Consider the following 21,798-nt stretch of genomic DNA (forward strand, 5'->3'; position numbering starts at 1 on the left):
CTGAGCACTTTTATGGGTATTTTTCCAATGTTTCTCATAAAAAGCGGAGGTTTTAGCCAAAAAACTTCGAAACTCTGCCGGGATTGGGGGGGGGGGGTGTCTGGTGAAAAATTGGTTGGGATGCAGGAGGTTAAGTACTTGGGTAATGTGATGAGTCAGGATAGAAGTTTGGAGGATGAAGTGCTTGAAAGGTTGCAGCAAGGAAGAAAGGTTGCTGGTTCTTTGAAATCAGTGATAAGAAATAGGGAAGTGAGCATTGAAGTAATAAAGTCGTTGCATGATTGTATTGTGATACCAACTCTAACATATGGAAGCGAAGCTCGGACCTTGTTGGAAGGACACAAGTCGAGTGAGAACAGTGGAAATGAGTTATTTGAGGGGAGCATGTGGAGGTACGTGGAGAGACAGACCAGCAGATGAGAAAGTGAAGGAACTTTGTGGTGTGGATGTGGATGTGATAGAAAGTATTAGGAGAAATACATTGAGGTGGTTTGGCCATGTGGAGAGGATGGAGAGTGAGGGACTAATGAGGAAAATGTATGTGAGTGAGGTTGGGGGGGGAGAGGGAGGGGGAGGCTGAGGATGAGATGGAGGGGAGTGGAGAGGTACAGTATATGAGAGAGGGCAATGTGAGGTGGATGGAGGGCAGTGAAATGGCAGGGGACAGGGCTTCATGGAGGCAATTTGTTTGTGGCCACCTTTCACGGAATTGAGGTTTCTGGCAGTAGATAGATAAATGGAGTTGTAATGCTGATGATACAATTTAGAAAGGAGACATCCAGGCATGCTGTAACAGGTGATGGAAAGAGAAGTTAGAACCTGGTGTGGTTAGGTGGATAAACTACTGAAGGTTCGCCAATAATACATGCATCTGCAGCACATTTCTTGAATACTAGACCATGCATAGCTGTTGGTTGTGTTCAGAATGTTTTTATAACATGTATAGAATGTATTTAATACATGATCTGGGTTCAAGTACAGGTATGGCATATCCAACCATTGCACACGCCCCTCCTTCCCAAATCACTCAACACGGGCTACAGAGGCTCATTGTGCAACTTCTCCTCCCTCATCCTTCCTTCATGCCTACCATCGCAGATTATTTGAAGTACAATAAATGTGTTTATACATGTTTGATAGTGTGATGTTAGGCTTCCTTATAAATGTTTGTTACTTCTAAGGCTATTTTGGGGAACCAGGCTTAGGGGGGGTCATTCCAGGTGACACTTGAGAAGGTATCAGCCAGATTCCTCATTCCCCATAGGCTCCGCAGTTACCATAATACGTTTTTCTGTTACACATGCTCTAGTGTCAACCATTTTCTCGTGTTATGGAGAAGCTTACTCACTGTATTGTTTTTATAGTTCTCTTTTGTAACCTTAGCAATAAATATGGTGATCAGTAGCCTGTCCAGTATTACAAGGAGAAATCAGTGTTGCATTTGCTAAGTTCATTAATAGTTGTTCCTTGGCTCACCACTTTTTCTCATCTGTATAAGATGCAGGTTGATTATTGCAGGCTTATTCTAGATTTGTCTCCTAGTGTTAGATGTTTATATTTTTATGACAACAGTAGACACTCATATTCGTGGTACAGTATTATTATCGAAATGGTTCTACTCTTAACCTACACATAACTTTATACATTCATATAACTCAGTTTACTAGAACTGCTCTTATTTTCTTAAAGGTTGCAATGGTTAGATGTACTAAATACAGTAGTATAATTACTGGCACTAGTATTTGTGTATGCTAATGGAGTTAGAGAAGATAGATTTACAGAGTTGGCAGGTGGTGTTGCTCAAGGACATTGTTTTCCTTGATTGCTATTTTGCTGCTACAAGACATTTTGTTTATTCTTGTTTGTAGGTATATTATCCCACTGGCATTGAAAATTTATTTGTGATGTACCATGTAGTGGAACGTGTTGATGCCCTGTTGATTATTCAGACACAAGCTGAAATAGTTCATTATGTTAGGTAATGTGAAACAGTTGTGTGAAAGTAAATGGTGGTGGTGAAGGAAGCAGTGATGGCATAGTGCCAGAAGTGCTGGGATACCTGTAGTGTTAACTCTTGCCCATGTTCCCCTGTTTACCTACACTTTAGGCTCTGCATGTCACACTATTACTGCACTTGGAATGTGTCAAGAGATATCAAGTGACTGATTTGTGACAAGACTGCACAGTCATTGTTCCAAAAGAACTGTTGATCATGTCATGTTACAGAGTCAGTCATCATCGATAAAATGCAGTTTTAACTTTTGATATACCAATATAGGGAAATAGCACAGTAGAGGTACTAGAGAAGGTTGCTTTCAGTTAAATGCACCAATATGACTGGGTGAATCCATTGCACTATAATACAAATGTCCCTCAACTCCCTCCTAGTCCTTTGAAATGAGGATGGTGAACAGGAGGAGGACAGCTTCAGCCTACAGTCCACTGGTTCACAGTCAGATGAACTCCTGGCTAGAGCAACAGCACAACAAAACATTGATCAAGATATTATTGTACAGATACATACTCAGAACATGTAACCATGTACAGAATGTATGTACACTAGGTCCAAAAAGTATCGCACAAGAGGGAGATGATGAACAATGAAGTTTACGATGTTCCGAGAAGATTAATCAATTGTTATTTGAATATTTATATGATAGCAGTACTGGCCACGAACAATATTGGCTATGAAGAGTCATAAGAGTGCGATATAATGCATCCTCTTGACAGCAGATTTACCAGCATGGCATGGAATCATTGTACATTTTGCAAAAGCCATCGTCTGTGGTGTAAGACTGTCTCACGCATAGTGTGCACTGATACTTTTTGAAGCAAGTGTACCTATGTAGACCATGGTACAGTTCACTTGCCTAGTGCATGAGCTCAGTGTGCGCGAATTGCATTGTGCGCGAGTGACCAAAAATCATACCCAGAAACTCTGAATGTGTGAGTTTACTTCACAGAACGCGAGGTAGAGGCAAGGAGTGGCTCAAAAATGCCATTTTCCATTAGTACGCGACCCCCCCACACACACAACGCGTCCATCATCACGTGTCGTCATGTTGATGTGCAGAAATTCCCAGGACATTCCACTTTACAGCTTGGGGTAGGAAGTCTTGCAACGGCAAGACGAGGCTGACGCAGAGCCCAACGCCAGGCAGTCAAGTTGAGGAGTCTAGTGTGTTGGAGGGTAGGACAGATCTGTGTAAGTCAAGAATAAGCAAGATCCTTGCTGCTGTGGATAAGCTCAAGGAAGAGGTGAAGGAACATGAAGTGGGCAACCTAAGAATGGAGAAGGTTCTCAGTGGTATCGACAAACTCTTTCGTTTCTACACAGACAGGTGCAGGCAAGAAATAAACAGGAGAAGACAGACACTAATAACAAGTTACACACAGCAGGCTCAGGTAAGTGACAGTGAGGAACCAGCGACATTGTCTGATCCTGTTCCTGTTGAGGATGAAGAGGATGCAATATCAGATGTATCAGCATTGGACTTTGAGAGGCTTATGGCCGAAGTGAGTGAGTTAGAGGCTCCTGGGGAAGGTGCTTAGGAGGAGTCTGTGGAGGGAAGTGTTGGTGCGGCGGGAGGTGTGGTGGGAAATGCGGGGCTTTAAGTGTTGCTGCGCCTCAGAACCCATGTTACTTAAGTCCATCAGGCCTGTTGTCTCCTGTTGTTAAGGTGCCTGCCCATATTATTGTTATTGTAGCTATATCTGTAGTACAGTGTCTGAAAAATTTGACGTTTATTGTCTCTAAGGGCCAAAAAAGGTCCAGGTATGAGGGGGTGCTGCCCAAATGTAATTTTTCCCATGAGATTATGTATTCTCAGTGCGCGAATTCACACTACGCAAGGTCGCGGACCATCCAGTCTCTCGCGCACTGTGCGAGTGAACTGTATCTGAATTGAAGTTTTGTTGTGCTGTTTCCTTTTAATTGACCAATTTGTGTATACAGCAGAGCACATTGTCAGATATCTGGTATCACTGAATAGCTTTGTTAAAGTAAATATAGTACATTTTCATTGTAGTGCAAAATAGTGTCAAGTTACCAGTATACAGTATTCCACAGCATTATTAAACTCATGTTGCTTCACAATCTGTGTCATTTTAAAAATGCTGTAAATTGGTATAAGATTATCTATCTGTATATCTATTGCCAGATGCCACAATCCCATAAGGGGTGGCCATTTGACTCTGAGTTATTTGTTTTACAGGGAGGGGCACTAACCCTCCACCAACCCACTTGTTGACACATAGGGAGGTATAAGATTATGCTTTTTGTATTGCCTGTACTGTTCCATGTTATGTAAAGCAGCACTTGGGGAGAAGAATTTTGATTCATTTCATTCTTTAAAACTGATTATGGGGAGTAAGTTGACCAAACTTAGTGACGATATACATTAGCAGCAGGCATTTGAAATTTAACTCCTTTATCTTTTAATGTATTTTATTTAGTTTTTGTTACCACCAGATAGTTTTAAACATCTTAGGTGAGGTTTCTCACACCAGAGAGGTTAATATGCATTTACCCGTTCAGTCTGAAAGGTCTCCATTAATCAGAATATTATCATCTGGAGGCAGCTAGAAGAGAAGAATGATTGTCACCAGATTGAAGGGGTTAGGTAAGGCAAGTGGCCAGCCTGTTAGGTACATACATAGAAATATTACTGCAGTGTTTGGTATACTTTTGTAGCCATCAAGATTTATATTCTTATTTTGTCAGTCATATACAGTACTGGGGTGTTACCTCCCAGTTCTTAGTGCCTGTGCAGTTAGTATCTTTATGATGACAGAAATATAGCTACCCTGTACAATTAGCTTTAGTTCCTCATTGCTCAGTATTGTTAACACCTTAAAAAGTTCCTATTTCTGCATGCATAATAATAATTGTTGAGAGTGAATGAAAGCTGCAGTGAGGTCATAGTGTGTGACAGTGAGGACTCAGTGGTCATGATGGTTTGTGGTGAGAGTGTTGGGCTGGCATACAACTAGCAGCACACAGGCTTGGCTGCCACCAGCATGTGTGCTGCTGCCTCTATATTTATCCTACCAGACTGGCCCCATAAGGATGCCAGTTGCTCTTTAATTTTTACCACACGACAACAGGCTCATCTTACATGATATGAAAGAAGTGTTTTCATGAATGTGCTTTGTAATAACTATTCTTGCTTTCTTCTGTTCCATATTAGCACTGTTCAGTACATATTTGACAAGACTGTACCAAGTAGTGGTGTGTCATCAGCTTAAACCTGTCATCACCCAGGTAGATTGATACTAGTATTGTATGTAGTACAGTATATGGGCAGCCATGCAATGGTGGTATGCAGTTCAATGCAGTTATCAGAGTTTAAACAGAATTCACCTAAATGAAGTTTATGATTGTTTACTGTTTTATTTAGTAGTAGTGTTCTGCATATGCATGGATGTTATCCAGCATCCAGTGTTGTAGTACAATGCTGATTTTCATTTCTAAGTTATCATATTGTAGGATAACTACATGACTATGAAATGTTAAAACCTTTGGATTGGTCAAAATTCTATGTACTTTTGCATAGTTAAGTACGGGTAAGCAAAGTAGATTGTAAAAAGAAATTAGTGTTCACACAATGGTACCACAATTGAAGTACAGGAATGTACAATTAGATAATTTTATTCTTAGGTGGCTTTACTTTGACATGTTGTAGACAAAACACATGCCAAATTATGATAGGCACTCCTTTGTAAGTACAGTAATATACACTATTTCATTTATCACGATCACAGGGATTGGAGAGATCTAGAATGGGCTCATTGATCTCTTAAGACCTGAATGAGATTATTGTTGCAACTTACGATTTTATTCAGCCTATGAGAGATTTCCGCCTTACTCTTCCTGCTTGCAGACACTTTTATTTAGCTTAAGAGACCATATGGTATTCAAAGTAGAGAAATTTGTTATGGGGTGCTCTTCCACACTGATTACAATTACCTTAAGGTAGCAAGGAAAAAATATGAAAAAATGTCATTAATAGAGAGCTGAATATATTGTGGTGAGCAATGGAGTCATTACATCCCTACATCAGCACTGTACTGTGTAAAGTAAAGGAGTTCTAGTCCTTGGCTTCCAACCTTTTTTGTGTTAATTTTCAGCATTTGGGGAAAGTGGAAGTAATGTTCTTTTCTTGCAGTCTTCATGGGTAAATGTGTTTTTCTTTTCTGTTTTCCCCAATACATGTATTATTTACTGCAGGGTTAAATACAGTGCTAAAAACATTTTTTTGTATTTTATTGGACATTGTTTCCCCTATTTACGTGGAGTGGAGAGATCTTAAACATAGTCTTTGTTTTCATTGGATACATGATTCAAACAGACAGCATCCACAGATACACACTGTTCACCAAAATAATGTTTGCCAAATGGTCAACGAACATTATTGTGGCAAAAGGTGGAACATACCCTCTAAGGCTGGGGAGAGGAAGCTGAGACAGGTGTTGTACCTGTAGCATGAGTGGATGTCTGGACCCATGAATGGGAGCATTACTGAAACATCAGTTCCCACAAGGCCATTGTGAGTGGATTATTTTGAAAAAAGAGTGCTCAGACATTTCCCACCCTTTGTCATTCAGGTGCACTTTTTGATGTTCATTTACCTCGGCAGCAAGTGGCAAGAAAGACACGACAAAGTTTCAGATTACAGTCATAATTGGTATGCACAAGGCACAGAGGTGAGTGAAAGAAATAGCAAGGAATGTGAGAGTGACAGAGAGATGTGTACAAGAGGAAAAAGTTTCAGAATAACAGAAGGATGAAAATACTGTACCAGAACATGTGAAGAAGTCAGGACAAAGGCATAAGACCACCAATTACTTTGACTCTCATGAGGCATCAGGTAGATGCCAGCTCTCACATAAAGCAAGGGAATTAAGAGGAAAAATCCTGAGCTGCTTGTAGAGCTTTCTACAAGGACTGTGCACCACTGAGTTCATGACAATCTCAATTTTTATAGCTACCTGTTCATGCAGGATGGGGTCTCTTGCCACATGGCTAAATCTGTCCTGGAATAATTTCAGAACTATGAGGTGGACTTTATAGAAGGCTGGCCAGAGAACTTGCTGACTTAAATCTGATTGCAAATTTGTGGTCAGTAATGAAGAAGTGTCCACTGAAGAGGAACATACCGAGCATCCTGAAGCTGAAGATGGCCATTAAGGAAGAATAAAACACTTGGACCCATAAATTTTCTAAAACCTTGTTGAATCTCTTCCATCATGGCTGGAGAAGTGTATAAAGAGGAAGAGGAAACTGCTAGACTATTAAATTGTAGTCTGTCTATCTGTGTCTGTAACCAGATGCCATAATCCCATAAGGGGTGGCCATTTGACATTGAGTTAGTTGTTTTATGAGGAGGGGCACTAACCCTTCACCAACCCACTTGTTGAAAAGTAGAGAACAAGTATGGGTTTAACAATACTGTGCATTTTATTTATTTAACTTGCATGCTGTTGTTAATAGTCACGGCTGTGTTGTTGACAGGCATGGGATTGCACCCAACTATGGTGGAGTCTCTTTTATCCGAAAATCATGGGACTTTCAGAGTTGATTTTTTCAGATAAAAGATACTGTAATAATATGTAGGATACAAGGGAACAGTATTGTACTCACCCATCACCCATTTCTGACGATGTCTAGCCCACCACCAGCACCCCAAAAGTCACTTAACCATCACCAAAACACTTAATACACTGTAGTAACTACATATGTAACTGTACTTATGTAACTGTAATAGAAACTGTCAGCTTAACTAAATCTTCACTCAGGTAGACTTAAATAAACCTTCACCAAAACAACATAATTCACTGTAAGCAATTCGAACAAATAAAGTCTTAAACCTAATTGTTTTTTCATATTTTCTGTTTCCTTACTCAATCATTTCCAGATCATCTCCCACATCATCCAAATCTTCCAAGGTGGTGGATGCAGGTGAGGGAGTGGGCAACTTGCTCGCTTTAGTGACTAGTGGAGCAACCGTAAACTAATGCTAGTGGCACGAAAGAAGCCCGCCATGTTTGAATTTCAGATAGATTTCAGATTTTTGCGGTTAATAGAAATGAGAACATTATAGTGAAACTTAGGGTTAATGGCATACTACGGTTAAAAGAATTTCAGATAAAAGAGACTCCACTGTATGTCTTGATCATTGTAATCCTTCCTTGCCTTCCTATGTACAGTAGGAGTTATGAGGCTGCGTTCAGTACTGTGATAGGCAGTGAGGTTTTTACATTTCTGTTCCAGTAATCATATTAAAAAAAATTATTCCACCCCCCCCTCCCCACCTTTGGTCCATCTGATCAAGCTGACCTGTTGACTGCAAGAAAGAAAAAAAAATCTAGTGTTTGTGGTGAAAATTTCATGGCAAAGTTTAACAGGAACTTTTCACATTATTTTTATAATTTGGTGGATGGAGGCTCTCCCCATCCACTCACTCGATGTAGTGTTGCTCTCGGGTGCCTGCCCTTTCCTCTCATCTGTCCTTCTGTCCTCTTCTATCTTTTCTTCATTCTTTCTTCTTCCCTCTGCCTATGAATGACTACATTGAGTGGCAAGCCAGATGGTTTCCTGTACACCAGGAAACCATTTACTACGTTAGGTGGTAACCATATAACCATAATATGGCACCTGGTGGTTTAGTGGGTAATTAAAGCACTCCAATCAAATTCAGGCAGTGCAGGTTTATATCCAAAGGGTGGTTGGGGTTTATTGCTTACGTAATGCCACTCGGATGAGTGAGGCTGGTCACTTTCATCTTAAATGCCAGGACGAACTTGCCTAGTCCTGGGTTTCTATGCTCCTCAGGGGGCAACACTGAATTAGATAAATGATTGAATGAAATATATTTGGAAGTTTTTAGAAGCGATGTGTTAATATTATTTTGCATTTTAGATTGCAGGAAGTGTGGTAACTATAATTTTTTACCAGGTATGTGCTTGGAATTTTTCATAAGTGATATGTTAGATCTTTAGTGGAAAAGTTTCTAGAGAAGGGAAAGAAGTTGTATGCGGCTTTCATGCATGTGGAGAAAGCATATGACAGGGTGAATAGACAAGGATTGTGGAACGTATTAAGAATATATGGAGTAGATGGGAAGTTGTTGAATGCTGCGAAGAGTATGTATGATGGTGCTAAGGCTGCAGTGCGTGTGGATGGTGAACTAAGTGAATTTTTCTCTTTAAAGGTTGGGTTGAAACAGGGATGTGTCATGTCTCCATGGTTGTTCAGTCTGTACATGGATGGGGTAATAAAAGAGGTACAAGGTATGGTAGTGGATGTTGGAGTGGCCTTGGTGAGAGAGGATAGTGTTTGGAAACTCCCCGTACTGTTGTTTGCAGATGATACTGTGTTGTTGAGTGAAGATGAAGGGGAGCTGCAAGGCTTGGTGGATGAGTTTTAGAGAGTGTGTAAGAAATGGAATCTAAAGGTGAATGTAGGGATATAGAGTAAAGTGATGGTCTTTGAGAGAGGTGAAGTCAGTGAATGTACAGCGAGGTTGGATGGTGAGGAATTGGAAAATGTGAGTACGTTTAAGTACTTGGGTAGTGTGATGAGTAAGGATGGAGGTTTGGAGGGTGAAGTGCTTGAAAGGGTACAGCAGGGAAGAAAGGTTGCTGGTTCTTTGAAAGCAGTGATAAGAAACAGGGAAGTGAGCATGGAAGTGAAAAAGTTACTACATGACAGTATTGTGATACCAACTCTAATGTATGGAAGTGAAGCTTGGACGTTGTTGGAAGAACACAAGTCAAGAGTGAGAGCAGTGGAAATGAGTTATTTAAGAGGAGCCTGTGGAGTCACATGGAGAGACAGGCTGACGAATGAGGATATAAAGGAGCGTTGTGGTGTGGATGTGGATGTGATAGGAAGCGTTATGAGGAACACAGGTGGTTTGGCCATGTGGAGAGGATGGAGGGTGAGAGACTGACGAAGAGAGTGTATGTGAGTGAGGTGGAGGGGGGAAGAGGGAGGGGGAGGCCGAGGATGAGATGGAGGGATGGGGTGGAGAGGTATATGAGAGAGGGGGGTGTGAGTTGGGAGCAGGGCAGTGAAATGGTGGGGGACAGGGCGACGTGGAGGTGATTTGTTTGTGGCCACCCCAAACAGGATTGAGGCATCTGGCAATAGATAGATAGCTAGATATGTTAATATAAGTTTTCATTAGTAAGTATGTATGAGGGTGCTAAGGATGCAGTGCATGTGGACAGCAAACTGAGTGAATTATTCTATTTGAAGGTTGGATTGAAACAGGGATGTTTCATGTCTCCATGGCTGTTCAGACAATATATGGATGGGGTTATAAGAGAGACACAAGGTAGGGCAGTGGATGTTGGAGTGTGTGGAAACTTCCTGTACTGTTGTGCGCAGATGATACTGTGTGGTTAAGTGAAAACGAAGGGGAGCTGCAAGGCTTGGTGAATGAGTTTTGGAATCGGTGTAAGAAACAGAATCTAGGCAAGTGTAGGGAAGAGTAAAGTTATGGTTTTCGAGAGAAATTAAGTCACTGAATGTACAAAAAGGTTGGAGTAAATGGAAAATGAGAGTGCGTTAAAGTACCTGGGTAGTGTGATGAGTAAGGATGGAAGTTTAGAGGGTGAAGTGCTTGAAAGGGTACAAGAAGGAAGAAAGACTGCTGGTTCTTTGAAAGCAGTGATAAGGAACAGGGAAGTGAGCATGGAAGTGAAAAAGTTATTGCATGACAGCACAGTATTGTGATACCAACTTAAACTTATGGAAGTGAAGCTCTGTCCTTGTTGGAGGGACACAAGTCAAGAAAGAGAGCATTGGAAATGAGTTTTTTGAGGGGAACAGGTGGAGTCACATGGAGAGACTGACTGACTAATGAGGAAGTGCAGGAGCATTGTGGTGTGGATGTGGATGTGACAGGAAGCCTTAGGAGAAACACATTGAGGTGGTTTGGCCATGTGGAGAGGATGGAGAGCGAGAGACTGACGAGATGATTGTATGTGAGTGAGGTGGAGGAGGGGAGAGGGAGGAGGAGGCTGAGGATGAGATGGAGGGATGGAGTGGAGAGGTATATGAAAGAGGGGGGTGTGAGCTGGGAGCAAGGCAATGAAATGACAGGAGACAGGGTGACATGGAGGCAATTTGTTTATGGCCATCTCCTATGGGATTAAGGCATCTGGCAATATATAGATATGTTACTATTAATTTGGATTTTGGATTGCTGTTTCAGAGACATTAGATTTAAGTATCTGCAGTGTGATATACACATCTTTTTGTGTGGTAAGCGCTAAACTGATACTGCAGATAGTAAAAGCCAGTCCTTTATTATCTTTCTGGGAGCCCTCAAGTGCCCGAACCTATTGCATATCCATCTATCTTTCCACCATCTAGTCCAGTGTTGCCCCATCAGGAGCATAGGGACCCAGGGCTAGTCAGCTCGAGACACTGAAGGCAAGGTGGACCAGGCGCTTGCCTCTTAATGGTAATACTTGAATATTAGATCCCAACCTCTCCAGGGAAACCTATATAGGCCTTATCTGGTTGGAGCGAATGAACTTATGAGACACAAGGCAAAAAGTTGTGTAGATGTATGAGGGGAATGGGGCAAATAAACTGCATTGGTACAGAGGATGATCTTGCTGAATGTATCAAAGAACAGTCCCATAAAGGGAAGGTACTTGTGCAACAGGGCATTAAGGCAGTAATACATGGCTTCAGGTAATATATAACCCATTAGAATCAGGGTTATTCACTTAGCCAAATATAAATATTTGGCATTAACCAGAATAAAATACCAGTACAGAAATTGGCCAGCCCCCTTCTAGGGGTTAAGCTGCAAACCATTTGGACCAAGTTACTGCTACCAGCTGAATAGTAGTGCCTGCTGGTGACCAGAATACTATACCCATCTTGCCTTTACCTTAGGGGTTGAGAATAAGAAAGGTGACCTGGAATCAGCATTTCTAGATGTCTGGTGTTGGCAGTATTTGTCCTGTCTTTTACAATGAGTTTTTTATTTTTGTACTTTCACAATTTCATTAACCTTTCTGCCCCTTTAGGGACAGAGTTGTATTAATGCTGTACAAAGAAGTCTATCTATCTATCTATCTATAGCCCGACGCCCTAATCCCGCAAAGGGTGGCCGCAGACAAAACGCCTCCAAGTCACTCTGTCACCCACCATTTGACTCCTCTCCCCCCAACTCACCCCCCCCTCCCTCATATACCTCTCAACTCCATCCCTCCACCTTATCCTCGGTCTACCCCTCCCTCTCCCTCCCTCCACCTCACCTACATACACCCTCTTAGTCAGTCTTCCATTCTCCATTCTCTCCACATGTCCAAACCACCTCAGTGTATTTCTCCTAATCTTTTCAACCACATCCACATCTACCCCACAACGTTCCTTCACTTCTTCATTTGTCAACCTGTCCCTCCACATCACTCCACATGCTCCTCTCAGGTAACTCATTTCCACTGCTCTCACTCTTGACTTGTTCCCCTCTTGCAATGTCCACGCCTCGCTTCCATACGTCAGGGTAGGGATCACAATACCATCATGCAGTGACTTCTTAACTTCCATACTCACCTCCCTATTTCTCATCACTGCTTTCAGTGTACCAACAACCTTTCTTCCCTGCTGTACCCTTTCACGTACTTCATCCCCCAAAGTTCCATCCTTACTCATCACACTACCCAAGTACTTGAATGCACTCACATTCTCCATATCCTCACCATCCAACCTCACTGCACACTCTGTGACTTCATTCCTCTCAAACACCATAACTTTACTTTTGTTTACATTAACCTTCAGCTTCCTCCTCCTACACACTGTCCCAAATTCATTCACCAAACCTTGCAACTCCCATTCATCTTCACTCAACAATACTGTATCATCAGCAAACAGCAACACCGGAAGCTTCCAAATCTCACCCTCATTCATTAGGGCCACCCCCACATCCACTGCCCTACCTTGTACCTCCTTTACAACCCCATCCATATATATATTAAACAGCCATGGAGACATTACACACCCCTGTTTCAGTCCCACATTGAGATCAAAGAACTCACTCAGCTCACCATCCACTCGCACCGTAGCCCTAGCTCCCTCGTACATACTCTTCACAGCACTCAACAATTTCCCCTTCACTCCATATATTCTTAATACCTTCCACATACCTTGCCTATCTATTCTGTCATAAGCTTTCTCCAAGTCCATGAAGGCAGCATACACGTTCCTTCCCTTCTCTAGATACTTCTCCACTAAACATCTTAGAACAAATATCTGATCTACACACCCTTTTCCCTTCCTAAATCCCCCTTGTTCTTCTCCAACTAGCTCCTCTGTCATATGCCTAACCCTATCAATGAGTATTCTACCATATATTTTACCAGTCACACTAAGAAGGCAAATACCCCTATGGTTACCACATACTTCTCTCTCCCCTTTTCCTTTGTACAGAGGAACAATTATACCAGATTTCCAGTCCTCTGGAACCCTTCCCTCTTCCCAAGCCAATCTACACAACTTCCATATCCACTCCACAACAATCTCACCCTCATACCTAAGCATTTCACCACACACTCCATCAATTCCTGGGGCCTTTCCCAGCTTAATCTTCTTCATCGCTTCCACTACTTCCGACCTACTGATCTCTTCCTCCCTCCTCTCATCTCTTCTTCTCCCAGCCATTCCCCAACCACTTATACTCACACTGCTCTCACTCTCTACATTCAACAAATCCTCAAAGTGCTCCTTCCATCTCCTCAATTTCTCTCTCTTCTCCACCAACAATCTATTATTCCTATCTTTCACTCCCCTACTATTTCCCCTTTCACACTGCCTTACTTTCTTTACCTCCTTCCAAAACAATTTCTTACTCTCCCTCCATTTCACACTCAGATTCCTCCCAAACTCTTCATCCACTTTCTTCTTACTCTCCTTCACCAGTCTCTTAACCTCCCTTCTCCTGCTCACATATACCTCTCTCTTCTCTCTCTCATCTTCTCCCCTACCTCTACTCGCCAACCATTCGCCATATGCCTTCTTCTTTTGTTCCACAGCTCGTTTCACCTCATCATTCCACCATGCTGTCCCTTGCACACCCTTGCATCTCCTCCTCACTCCACAAACCGCCTCACACGCTTCGCTTATCTCTTCCGTGAATATCTTACATACGTCTTCCACCCCTTCCATCTGCTCTAGCTCATACCTTCCCAATCTTTCTTCCACTATGCTCTTATACTCTGTCCATTTCTCACTATCTTGCAATTTCTCCACTCTTCTCACAGGAGCTGCTTCCTCCTGTCTTCCCCTTCGCCTCCTCAACCACTTTCTTTGCAGCTCTACCTTGGCCATCACTAAGTGATGGTCCGAGACTCCATTCCCCCACCCTCTCCACACTCTTGCATCCAACACTTGTCTTCTCATTCGCTCATCCACACACACGTAGTCTATCATTGCCTTTCGTTCAACAAGTTCACCATCCATCCTCCTCATTACACTCCATGTATACCGGTGGATCATCTTATGACGAAAGTAGGTGTTGGCTATTGCCAACCCCTTACCAGCACAGATGTCCACCAAAGCACTACCATTCCCATCTACTTCAGCTGGCACACCCCACTGACCAACCACTCCATCCACTCGTACATTCCCAACTTTTCCATTCATGTCTCCAATCAACAGCACTCTCTCGCTCCTCTCAGACTTGTCCATACATGCTTCTACTCTCTCCCAAAACTCATCTTTCACTCTTGCCACTCGATCCTCTGTTGGAGCATACACACATACAATCGCCCATGCTTGTATACCTACTTTCATCCTCACCCATACAATCCTTGCACCCACTGTTCCATACTCTCTTATATTCTCCTTCCACTTCTTGCTTATCATCAGACATACTCCCTCTCTTGCCCTCTCATTCTCACTGACTCCCGCACATATACCTACACAGTATTCCCATTGTCTCATCCTTTCACCTTTCCATTTAGTTTCAGTCAATCCACATATATCCACTTTTGCATCCTCAAGCACCTGGACAATCTCTCTCTCTTTCACTTCATCATTCACTCCTCTCACATTCCACGTTCCTACCCTCAGAATGTCCTTTGTCCGTTCCTTAGTCGTCAACGTATGGTCCGTCCGGGTCCGAGGCGCTTTATTTGCTTTTTTAGTTAGTTCTTTTTACGGGGTGGGGCACTAACCCACCACCAACCCTTTTAGTCGCCTCGTACGACAAGCAGGGATACTGGGGGAGTATTCTTGAAAACCCTCTACCCCATCAATATTATTAATACAGTATTTAGTACTGTACAGTATATTTTTAAGGTGCTACACTAATAATCTGAACAACCTGGATATTCAAGATTCAGTTGCTTGTAACCTCTGGAAAATCATTGGCATCTGCCAGATTAAAACTTCAGTGTTCCTCTCATAATCAGGATAGATTAACCTGTTTGATGCTGACTACCTCCCTCATCTGAGTAATATTACATGTAACAGTAGCTTGAATGTAATCCTTAATTGTTCTTTTATACTCAAAGGGTTAAGACTATTAATTGTTCATGTTGCTCTAAAACTGTATAATCAAGAACTGCTCCAAGACTGTGTAGTAAAAAAAAAAAAAAAAAAAAAAAAAAAAAAAAAAAATGCTCCAATGCAGTGTTATATATACTGTAAGTGTATATGAAGAAAACAAGGTGATGCATTTTATCCTCTGCTGCTGCTTATTTTAAAGCTAATAAAGAACTGTACATATAAATTGTAAATTTTCCTCTGTGCTCCTTTTTTATCTTCCATATACAGTCATTTGCCATTAATCTTCTTAACGGCTTTTGGGCTTAAGCATGTCTCCTCTCGGGCAGGGTCTCTCCCCTTCTCTCGAAAGCACCCCCTGGCCAACTGGCTCTCCTCCATGCTGACCATCTTTGCTGGGGGTCTGCTCACTAACTTCCTACTAGGAGAACCAATCTTAGGCGCCCTCAAGAACAACCAACAGCTCCTCCTGGCCACTGCCGTTTGGTGAGTTGGAATTTTGGTATACTGTAGTTCCTTCATCTGACCTTGACAGGAATTTTCTTTTACAGCAGATTTCCTCTAGCTTAATAGCAGAGTAAGACAATATTATGGCACTAGATCTCTTCCTTAGCACTTTTTCATGACCGGTGCTCTATTCTTGTGGTACAGGTATACCCAGAGATATAATTGTCAGGTAAAAACCTATCATTAGGCTGGGGTATCGTATCTCGGGGTAGATTTAACGATTTAACGTAAAATAGAGGGATGCGTTTTTGAGCCTTGGGTTTCCCCCCAACCAAGTCCTAAACCCACACAAATGAATCCAAAAACAAGACCAAAGCCAATCTAAATGACCTAACAGCTGTAAAATTAAGCTAACCTAAGCTTAACACCTGTAAATAACTCACTAAAACCAATAAATAAAATTTGAAAATCATCAAATATAAGTCTGGAAAAAATTAAGTTTAGTAAACTGTACCCCAAAATGACAGTGTTCACCCCACCTATGGCTAAAACACATTAATCTAAATCTGAAAACAGTTTATAAATCAACCTAAACACAAGGTATTAGTCTAAAATTCATCAAAATTGGAAAAAAAAATAAAACCCCATCGTTATACCTGGGTTTGGCTATTGTTAGGTGGGGTATGGTGGTATTTCTACCCCCATCATTAAGCAGGGGTATCACATCTAGGGGTATCATATATCAAGGTATACCTGTACTTGCTTGTTACAATTCAGCATTCAAGATGGATAGATATTGGTTTTTGGTCAAGTGTAAATGAAAAGAGTATATACTGTATAGTATAGGTAGTCCTCACATGTTAGGACTAAGTTCCCTGTTAGTTATTTTTACACAGACTTGCTACAGTAAATCTGTGCGGAACTGGTAAATGAACTTATGGGCAACAATATTTTAAGGTTTCTTTAATTTACATAGGACTAAAAAAAAAAAAAAAAAAAAAAAAAAAAAAAGTGACTTTCAGCAAGGACTTTATGTCATACATAGTTGTTTGTCAGGCTCTTTTTGTATGTAATGTACTTTCAGTAGGGTCTTCTTTCCAACTGTTTTGTGACATTGTGCCTATTATAATCATAATTTTTTTCCTAGTGCCTGCATAGGGTGATTCATAATGATAGTTATGGTATACTGGACATTCAGAAGGGATATAGATTCAAAGGAATTCATGTGTAGAATCAAGAAAGAGATGTACAGTGTAGTACAATTTTGGTTGTTCTATACTTTACATTATTTTTTTTTAATATTTGATTTTTTAAATGAAAAGCCTTACATTGTTCTGAAAATATCATTCACTAGTAAAGTAGTGTACCAGTATTTGTTGTGTTTTTTGTGTGATACTGTATATCCATAGACACACTCCTTAAAAGGCAGTATTTAATGCTTGAATTGGTCAGCTGTATTTTCTGAAAGGTTGCTTTTAAAGCTGCAGCAGTCTTCTACTGTGTAGTATTTTAATCATACAACTTCCTCCCACAATTTTCTTAGTTTTCCAGCGGCTTCTTCTCTGCTTGCTCACGTCTGTATGGCACCTTATCCAGTTAATGTCGTTACGTCAAGGCCACCTGACCCTACCTGCATGCATTAACACACTCAATATTCAAGTACAGTATCCTTTTCATTCTGCAAACACTATTCTTGCCCCTCAGTGTGTCATTGCACTTCCATCTCACTTCCTTATTTCAGTAGCCTATTTTTGTATCTGGTGATGGTCTACATCTTTCACTGCCCATGTTTCACAACTGTAAAACATTGTACTTCTAACACATAAAGCATTTAACTTCCCATTCATATATAAAGATGTTTGAAAAAAACTGGAAACAGTGGTAATTTAACTTTGAGATTTGATTTAAAGTAGTTTTCTAACCTTTGAGTATAGAGTTTACATGAGTAAAGAATTTGTATTGCATGCAGAAGTCAAATTTTGCATACCAGCTTTTTTGTTATTGCCTGTCTGTAAGTAATCTGATACATATTTCAGCAATGACTTTATTCATTTTAGTTTGCAGTGTAGGAGTATTATGCTGACATTAGTATAGGACCAAAGTTTGTTGATATTTAGGGGTGTATATTGAATTGTACTGTACTTTACATTCAAAATTGAATACGATCCTGGTGTGGACTCAGAAAAAGATAAATTAATAGTGCTTTGCATCATGTTGTGCATCTGTAAAAGTATGTTCTTCATTCCAGGTATGTCATTTTCTACTCTCCATTTGATATTGGTTACAAGATTGCCAAGTTCTTGCCCATCAAAGTCCTGCTGGCTGCCATGAAAGAAGTTTATAGGCAAGTTTCAAATTAATACTTGATATTGCACCATTACCTTTCACTTAGTGTAGTATCAGATCTCTCCATCATACATGAGAGAATGGGTCTGAGCTATGTATCCATCCATCATCCAATCCTATGTTGCCCCATGAGGAGCATAGGAGCCCAGGGCTAGGCAAGTTGGTCCTGACATTTAAAATGAGAGTGAAGCTATTTATTTATTGTTTATCTTAAATATTCCATTATATGTTATGCAGTACATTGAACAGGAAAACAGATTTTGTTTCACACTGTCTGTATGCGATTGTAACTGTTCCATTTCACTGGGCATGTTGTTGATAGTTCTCCCACCTTCATAGATCCTTCAGTTTTTTGTGGACTGTACTTCATCCCATACTTTGATGGAAAAAAAAAAAGTTGAAGATAATTATGTAAAATTGATCTTTTTCATGTACTTTTGTAAGGTTATTACTTATCATTGCTTAATTTACCAGGGTGAAGAAGATCAATGATGGTGTAACTCATGCGGCAAAGGTTTTCCCTAATGGTTACCTCTCTATGGTTCTCATCGGTACTATTAAGGGTTAGTACCACCTCATGTTGTGTAATCTGAAATAACTGGTAGAATATAATTCCCAACTCTTTACTACAATAGTTTTCTGTATCCTATCTCCCTCATGATGAAATACACTACTGTAACATTAATTTTGGATCATGCAGTCAACAACCACATGACCACAGTTACATTTTGACTGTTATCTAAAACCTTGTTTCCACTATTTCCAGGTTTGCTGAAACACAACTAATAATAATTTTTAGAACTATACTGGTGTACATGTAATTAACAAAGAATATGATGCAGCAGTAGATGACAGTGATAAGTGAATATAAGCAATGTAAAGTTTTCTCATGTGTTAGTAAATAGGTTAAAATTGGTGAAGTCTTTAGTTGTGTATAGTACAGTACTAAATTATTGTGCAGGTGTGTGTAGGTAAACTGTATGTATATAATATATATTATTGGTAAGAGTGGTGTAGTGCTAGAGGATTAAAGAAAATGTCTGCTGGCAGGTAACGGATCTGGATTCCTGAAGATCATGGAGCGACTAATGCGTGGCGTCTGGACACCTGCTGCTGTTGAGGTCATGCAGCCTACCTTGTACGTATGCACCTCTAAGCTGTCTCTTCTTTAGTCAGGCATGTTGGCTTTCATTGTTAGCTTATTCCAAATATGTGAAATAGCCATTACATATTGGTCTTCCTTCAGATGGCTTTACATTGAGCGACAAGCCTAATGGATTCCTGTAAGCCTGGAAACCATTTGCAGTGCTGGGTGGTAACTATGTAACTAACCCATACATGTTCCCTGTATGTCAGCAGGTGGGTTGGTGGAGGGTTAGTTCCTCTCCCTGTAAAACAACTAACTCAGAGGCAAATGGCCACCCCTTATGGTATCATGATGTCTGGCTAGATAGATATTGGTCATGGCCATTTGGTGTGGAAACAGGCCTTATTATAAGCTGTTGTTGGTACAAGCCCAGGATCATCTGGATGTGAACCCAGTGGATCAAAGGATATCAGTCACTTCAAACAGTTCCTTCTGTAGATCTTTTGCAGGGCTTATGTTGAAGGAGTGTCTGTGTTGTGGTAGTGTGGTGCATGAGTTGAGGAAGTTTGCTGTTGTATGGAGGACTTCAGTGCAATTTGGTCATAGTGGATTTTTTAGAGTTTTATTTTGTGTTAGTAATGTGACAGAAAAAACATGATAGTCATATTGTAGGCTGGCTATATAAACTCATATCTCTGGGGTAGTTTATTTTATGAGGAGTGAATGTATGGTGAAGATTCATGAATGATTCTATTTGACTGGAGGTTTTGGATGGCTGTGGTGGCAGTGTGTTAATGTGTGTGTTTGTGTGTGAAATGTTGTGTTGGATGGTGGAGGGGTGTCACTGAAACATTGTGCAGTGGCAAACTGTTCTTTATTTGTTCCTTTGTGGAAGGGAGTGATTTAACATAATGTTACAAAGGTGGGACGGGTTTTAAGCTGAAACATTGAATTGTGTACCTCTCATATTCCTATGATTGTTGAGTGGAAGCATCTTTGTTTCATAATGTACATGATTTCTGTTTGTGGCTTTTATGCATCCTGTTGGTATGCTTGTGACATTGCACATGTATTGTTTTTTTATAAGTGTATTAGTTTTTGTATTGGGAGCCCAGTTTGGGCTGGTTTAGGCTGTCACATTAGTGCCTGAACTCAGGTTTGCTTGGAAAACAAAGGGTAATTTAGCTGAGGGTCGTGTCTCAAGGGTATTATCTGCTGTGGTAAGCGTGGTGGGCACAGGATGTTAAGATTCCTGTTTGTGTTATCAGGAACCTCAGGTACATTATTTACATTGGAAAGCAATACAGTTATTGTTTCTTGAGTTTAACAGTGTTGTCATTCATCTGCCTGTTGGCAGTTGCAGTTCCAGGGTCACACCAGGAAGCGATATGGTGGGTGATCTCACCAGAAAAGCATAACTTTATGGTTTATATTGTTTTTCAGCATCTGAAGCCTTGGTACAGTAGTACCAACCTGGAATACTTAATAAAAGACAGAAGAGGGAGTGTAAAGTCACCCTCGTCCTTCTGCCTACTGTTGACTTTACACTCCCTCTTCTGTCTTTCATTCCTTTAGTCTTTCCCCTTCTTTCTGCCTGTAGATGACTCTATACTGAGTGACAAGCCAAATGGTTTCCTGTACACCAGGAAACCATTTACTATACTGGGTGGTAACCATATAACCAAATTTTGGCCCCTGGTGGTTTAGTTGGCAATTACTGTGCTCCAATCGGATTGAGGCGATGAAGGTTTATATCCAAGGGGTGGTTGGGGTTTATTGCTTATGTAATGCCACTCAGGGATGAGTGAGGCTGGTCACTCTTATCTTAAATGTCAGGGCCAACTTGCTTAGCCCCGGGCTTCTACGCTTCTCATGGGGCAACGTAGGATTGGATTATGAGTGAATGAATGAAATTAATAGTATTAATGATGAATGCCTAAACAAGTGTATGGTTCATGCACTGTGATGAAATGCTACAAATTGTGATGTTCACATGTCTGTTCAGCAGTGGCTGCAGGCTGGGGGAACTGGACCGTTCAAACAGGTATATACTGTATCGGTAGGAGTACATCAGCAGATCGCAACTGAACCATAAGCATATGGTTTATATTGTTTTCTGGAACAGTAGGCCCGTAATTTATGCAGGACCAATTTGCGCTAAACTCGTTTTATGCTGAAAGATAAACCCTGACTCACCCCAGTAAAGAGAGGAAAGAAACCAGTTTGTACAGGAAAATCCCAGTCCTCGGCCCCCATCTGTGAGGACATTGAAGGTCCTGCACAGTGACATATGCCAGCATGGCTGCCACTCATGTACACTATGTGTCTTCCTGTTTCCCTCTTCCCATTGTCTGCGCCAGCTGACATTGACCCCTGGCTTCCCTTCTCA

At 41.0% G+C, this 21,798-nt stretch overlaps 1 protein-coding gene across 3 annotated transcripts in view; it reads left to right on the forward strand.

The window, feature by feature from the left end:
- LOC145392994 (trimeric intracellular cation channel type 1B.1) overlaps positions 1-21,798 on the forward strand; it is a 51,930-nt gene that overhangs the window by 16,138 nt on the left and 13,994 nt on the right. For 2 of the 3 annotated variants that reach the window (XR_013896088.1, XM_080267300.1), the window contains exons 2-5: positions 15,859-16,015; positions 18,225-18,320; positions 18,797-18,885; positions 19,373-19,460. Coding sequence is in view for 1 of the 3 variants with exons in the window: in XM_080267300.1 (XP_080123426.1) it covers positions 15,859-16,015; positions 18,225-18,320; positions 18,797-18,885; positions 19,373-19,460 (430 nt within the window). In the remaining 2 variants the exon portion in view is untranslated. The remainder of the gene's footprint in view (positions 1-15,858; positions 16,016-18,224; positions 18,321-18,796; positions 18,886-19,372; positions 19,461-21,798) is intronic. The other variant, XR_013896089.1, reaches the window with a different exon arrangement.

The sequence above is a fragment of the Coenobita brevimanus genome, chromosome 23 (assembly GCF_032717465.1).
Source record: "Coenobita brevimanus isolate Jiangsu-jjx chromosome 23, ASM3271746v2, whole genome shotgun sequence".
Taxonomy (NCBI): domain Eukaryota; kingdom Metazoa; phylum Arthropoda; class Malacostraca; order Decapoda; family Coenobitidae; genus Coenobita; species Coenobita brevimanus.